The sequence below is a fragment of the Halyomorpha halys genome, unplaced genomic scaffold (genome assembly GCF_000696795.3).
Source record: "Halyomorpha halys isolate HHAL.00 unplaced genomic scaffold, Hhal_1.1 Scaffold987.1, whole genome shotgun sequence".
Classification (NCBI taxonomy): Eukaryota; Metazoa; Arthropoda; class Insecta; order Hemiptera; family Pentatomidae; genus Halyomorpha; species Halyomorpha halys.
In genome coordinates this window covers 250,205-256,554 of record NW_027108701.1, presented here as the reverse complement: position 1 = coordinate 256,554, position 6,350 = coordinate 250,205, and the positions used below count along the sequence as shown (strand labels likewise).

Below are 6,350 nucleotides of genomic sequence, written 5' to 3'. Positions count from 1 at the left end.
AGTCTAATTACGATATACGAGGGCTGTCCAGAAAGTAACAGACGTTTTGGGATAGTACCGCCATCTTGGTGTCAGAATGTTCCTACAATTCAGTATGCATCCAGCTATTGTAGTATGAGGACTGTGCGTTCCTCACTTTGCTCTCTATGAGTCCTCAAAATGTGCCCAGCGATAGAAAATCCCACCACTTGTGAAGTGCAGTCTATGATTCGGTTTTTGTTAGTTCAAAACAACAAGCCAATTGAAATCTATCGTTAGCTTTTTGATGTTTACGGGCAGGGGATAATGAGTAAAAACTGAGTGAGGCAAAGGTGCATTGATTTTTAAAAATGCCCACACCAGTATTCACGACGAGGACTGCGGTCATGAAAACCATCGTTTCACGATTACAGATTTGTTGGAACATTGTCCCCAAATTTCATGGAGTTTGGTACATCAAATTGTGGTGAAGAAGCTTGGTTACCACAAATTATGTGCTCGGTGGATTCCGAAAATCCTAACAGAAGACCATAAGAAACAGAGACTGGATGTAGCACTGACCTTTCTCCAAGAATACAGCACAAATGGTAATATAGTTCTGGATTATATCGTAACCGGGGACAAAATTTAGGTGAAGCATGTCAACTGTGAAACAAAACAGCAGTCAATGGAATGGACGCACACAAAGAACGATAAACAACGAAAGTGTTCGCAAACGCTGTCAGCAAGAAAGGTCACGGCTACTGTATTTTGGGACTCCAAGGGAGTGCTTCTCACTGATTTTCTGAAACGTGGAGCAACAATCAACTCAAAAATGTATTGTGAAACACTAAGATAGTTGCTGCGTGCCATACAAAATAAGCGTCGGGAAAAACTTAGCACGAAGGTGTTGTTTTTTCATGACAATGCACGTCCACACATGGCCAATGGTACCTGGGCACTCTTGGATGATTTTGGATGGAAGGTATTTGACCATCCACCAGAGGTTGAAATCGCAGGCGGCAGATTTCTACAGAGAGGGTATTGAAAAACTTGTGCCATGGTATGATAAATGTCTCAATTTGAATGGCAATTATGTAGAAAAATAGCTTAAGAGTGTACCGTTCAGACGTATATAATAAACTTTGAGTTTTTCAATTTGTGAATTGTTTATTTCAAAACGTCTGTTACTTTCTGTACAGGCCTCGTAGATGGAATAAAAATTAAGGATTCTTTTGTTAACATAAATGGTTTTAAAATGTAATGTAAAAAAACTAATATTTAAATATAACATTTTAAAACTAGTAACATGAGGTTAAAAAAATAAAAAATAACTATATAAAATTTAACTGAGAACAATAATAAATAATAATTTTCATCAAAATAAGAAAAGAAACTCACCTTCATATCATTGAAGACAAGTGAGATGTTTCGGGTACCATTGGGATCAAAATATTGAAATGAGACTGGCGAAGTCGATATGGCAAAGCTGCTTAACTTGTTTCCAATAGGATCTAATTTGTTTTCCTTTGATGGTAATAAGTGGAAAGATTTGCCGTTATCATCCTCATACTCGACCTCACTTAGTGACCAGTGTCCTACAAAACAAAATGAAAAATAATGATTTAAAATTTGAAGTACATTTGAAACGTTCCTCATATTTACTTATTGTATTTTTTTGTACAGTTGTAATTAGCAATAAATAAATAAAATTTAAATTAGGACAGAAATTCAAAAACTAAAAAACAAATTCTCATTGAACTTAATAAGCAGAACATCTGAATGAAAAGAATGTCTAGAACTTTTGTACTCAAGATCTATCAATAAACTGGTTGCTCGACCAAATGTTCCAACATAATAGGGACATAAGGTTACAGAATAAAATACATTAAAAAAATAATGCCAGAAATAACATGTAAATGCATATTGATTTTTTACTTAATTACCAAAGATAGATGAAGTATTGCAAGAAGCAAAACCTTTTTTTTTTTCCTATTTTTAAAGATTAGGGCTGTGGTCAAAAAGAAAAAAATAGTTTTCGACTACTTATTAGTTTCCAATAGTTTTGACCAATAATATAGGTCTTCGTAAGGACTGCTGTGATGTTTGGAGGTGTACCAACAATAAATAATGAATTTAAATAGAATTGCTCACGTGCTAATGGATCACCTTCCTGATGAAGACCAACATAGCGGATTGAAACATTGGAAATTAATAAATAGTTGAAAACAATATTTGTGCTTCTTGACCGCAGATCTAACCATCACTTAATTCACATGTGGTCAAGCGCATCTAAGTATAATTTTTTTTTTCTATTACTTATTATCAGAAGTGTTTGTCATCTTATGTTTTATGATATGACATATGATTTTACTTTATTTATTCTATTCTTATTTGATATACTCTGTTAATTATTGTTGTTCATTTTTATCTTTTTCAATTCATTATTTTATTATATTTTATGACGTTTTATAATATAATTTTTATTTTGTATTTCACTCTAAGGCTCAGAAGCCTAATTTTGATGCCTGTACATTATTCTAAAGGGATCAACGCCAGAATAAATAAAGATTATTATTATTATATCCTTTTATTCATTGGTTTTATCTTGTTTTTTTTGTTTTTTTAGCCCTGATGAAGGCTTGAAATTCTGGCACTTATAAATAAGTTTTTAATTATTTGTTTTCTTCACACCCAACAACCATCTTCTCTTTCATCTGCATTTCTTAGTTGATTATGCATTACATGTTGATATAATTAATGATATAAAGAATGATCAGAAAATGGCCGTAAGCACAACCGACTTCACTTGGCTTTAAAATCTTGACCAAGCAGGTTAATTTTTTATTTTATTTTTCCTCGTCCTTCTTTTCACATCCCTTCTCCTTCTCTATTCTTTTCTTAATACTTCTGCCTCAATCATATTATTAATTAAGTTCACCACATATTATTGTCATATTTACTAATGACTTCTTTTGTCTTACTTAACATTATATTTTATTTCTTTATTATAGTATTTTATATACATATTTCATTAATTATATTTTTATAATGAATCCAGTAACACGGGGCCAATGACATGGCAACAACCATCTACATACACGTAGATACAACACATTTAGATCTCATCAACAACTACCATACTCACCACTTCACAACACAATTCTGCAACTCTCCAGACTCCTTCTTATCAGAATTCTTCAACTCACCCTACTTCTCTTCAGACTTATTCAACTCCACCTGTCACTTCTCATCAAACTCTGACTTCTTCTTCCATCAATGATTCTTCTGTCCAGACTTCTACATCATCTACCTTATTGGTATCAGTTCTTAATGTTCCCATACCAGTCCCTTCTAATTTAACTTTCTCTTCCCTTAAATCATCATTTCCCAATTTCAAATCTGAAATAAATTCTCTTTGTTCACTTCATAGACGGTTGGCACACAGTTCAGAACAACGTATTTTTCTACTCAAATGCAGGTCAAATTCCCTTTTTCCCAAATCTATAAACAATTCTCTTAAACATATTTCTATGTCTGGTCCACTTCATTCTAAACTCTCTACATATTCTACCAAATTCAAAAGGTCTCTACTTAATTTAAAGATTCGTGAAACAATCCAACACAACATCTCCTCTCTTTCACACAGTCTACGAACCAATATAGGTGAGACCCATTTTGGAGGTCTTTCCACATTAATTACCACAATTTTCAATTCCACCCACGTACACAAAAAACAAAAACTCATTAATAAGTTCAATAATCTGTATCAATAATCACTAACCAACAAAATATATCCTAAAGGTCAAAAAGATTGGGTCCTAAACATCTCGTCTACTGATATCCCCTCCAATGTACTCAACATTATTAGCCTAGGCCCTAATTTCTCCATACCCAAATCTTCACAAAGAATTATTCCAGAATTGCTTACAGACTTAGAATACATTTACAACGACCCCCAATTTCATCATTCTAACAAGAGTAAAGAGTTATCGCGCATTACTATTTGTAATACTATCTCCAATTACCTACAACACCCTCCATCCTTTTCTTCCAAATTTTCTCCCCGTTTCCTTTAAAGACCTTTCTTTCACCCGATCCTTCCTTAGTTCTCATGATGACATTATTATCACTAAAGCCGACAAAGGGAACAAGACTGTTATTATGAACCGCTCTGACTACAATAAAAAAATGACTCAACTCCTCTCTGATCATTCCACATACACCACTACGTCCCGTGACCCTACACCTTCATTAAAAACGACCTTTAACAAACATCTTAAAGACCTCTTAAATTCTAAATTTATTAATTATCCCACATATAGGAACCTCATCTCATATAATTCAGTTGTCCCCCGTTTTTATGGCCTTCCCAAAATTCACAAACCCAATACTCCCCTCCGTCCGATCACTTCTAATATTAATTCCCCCGCCGTTAATCTTAGTAAATACCTACTGCCCTCTTTACAAGCTCTCAGTCATGATAATCCATATGATATTCATAACTCCTTTCACCTCTGCGATCAATTATTAGGCCTCACCATTCCTGACCACTACATTCTCACTTCCTTTGACGTTGAAAGTTTATTTACCAATATCCCCATAGATAAAGTCCTATTTTTAGTAGAATCCAATTGGTCAACCATTGAACCTCATACTTCCCTTGACCTTTCTTCTTACCTCAAGTCTCTCCAACTTTGTTGAGAATCCGTCTACCTCACATTCCAGGGTCAATTTTTTAAACAAATTTCAGGCTTGGCTATGGGTAATCCTCTAGCCACCGATCTTTCCAATATTGTAGTTAACGATTTACTGAACTCCATTATTCCACAGTTTTCCAACGACATCATTTTTATTAAAAAATATGTTGACGACCTCCTCTTAATACTGGATCCTAATAAAATCACTGTCATCTTATTGGCTTTCAATTCCTACCACCCGCGCTTACATTTTACAGTTGAATCAGAAACAAACAATTCACTACCATTTCTTGACCTCCTCATCATAAAAACGCCAATAACACTATATCCACCGATTGGTACACAAAACCTACTTACTCAGGAAGACTTCTAAATTATCACTTCCAACATCCTTACCATCAAAAACTCAACAGCCAAAAATCTTATTCATCATTGTTTTTCTCTCTCTGATTCCAAATTTCATGATAATAACTATCTCCGCATTAAACAAATTCTCTTAAACAACAATTTTCCTCACATCATCGACAAACTCATTTACAATTATAAAAATCGTACCCCCTCTACATCTAATTCACCTCTATCTCTTTCCATCCCCTAATACAGATCATTACCTTACATCCCTTTTCTTTCAGATAACATCCATAAACACTTGCGTTCTTCTATCCCAAACCTCCGCCTTGCCTTCAAAGCTCATAACAAACTTTCTTTTATTTACTCCCATCTTAAAGATCCCATTCCTCCTCAATACCATTCTCACGTTGTGTACCGTATCCCTTGTTCTACTACTAATTGTAATGCATCTTATATTGGTGAAACAAAAAATTTACTCAAAGACCGCATAACCCAACACAAGTATTCCGTATCTTCAATGCTTTTAAATTATCTGAACATAGTTTAATTTTCAACCAATCTTTCGATTTTGATAATAATTCCATTTTAGCCACCGTTCCTAACCATGACAAGCGACTGCTATCCGAAAGTATTATTATACAATTAGTCTTCCCCCGTTAATCACAAAACCTGTCCCTTGGCTATTCCCAAATTATTAATTTATTAAAACACCAGTAATATTTTTTTTCTATTAAATTATCCGTTTTTACATACCCACTACATATTTATACATTTTAATATCTTTTGGCTCTCATAATTTTACATTTAAATCTTATTTCATCTCAAAGTTCGTTTTTTGACCGTTGGATTTCCGTTTGTCTAACGTCTTTGTCGACCTGCACTCTTACGACTATTCCTGCAATTACAAACAGTTTAGCAGAAATTTCTGCCTACAACTGTAAGTTATTTTTTTTCTCTCTTATCTTATCTCTTATTTCTTTATTTCCTATTCTCCATATTTCTTCTTATTTATTATAACATTGTTTTTTACATACTCCCCATTAATATATTTTTTACACGCCCTTTATATATTTTTTTTTTTGGGGGGGGAGGGGCTCATTATTTTACATTTTACACCTTTATATGTTGGTCTTTTACTTCTTTTACTCTCACATTGGCTATTTTATCTCTACGATCTTTTGACCTTTAGATTTCTGTTTATATAACGTCTTTTGCCTACCTGCACTCTAGCGGCTTTTCCTGCAATTTATAACAATTTTCTTTCCTAATTTCTTTATAGATTCTTTCCACTGTATCATTTATTTGTTGCTCACATTTATATGTATATAAATAATAATGTAA

The 6,350-nt window shown here is 33.6% G+C and overlaps 1 protein-coding gene across 1 annotated transcript in view; it reads right to left on the bottom strand.

Moving 5' to 3' along the window:
• Positions 1-1,359: 1,359 nt before the first annotated feature.
• Positions 1,360-6,350, bottom strand: part of LOC106687598 (V-type proton ATPase subunit S1) — a gene marked incomplete at its 3' end in the record, with an annotated part of 7,760 nt that continues 2,769 nt past the window's right edge. The window contains 1 exon segment of the mRNA XM_067046982.1: positions 1,360-1,556. Coding sequence (XP_066903083.1) covers positions 1,360-1,556 — 197 coding nt within the window.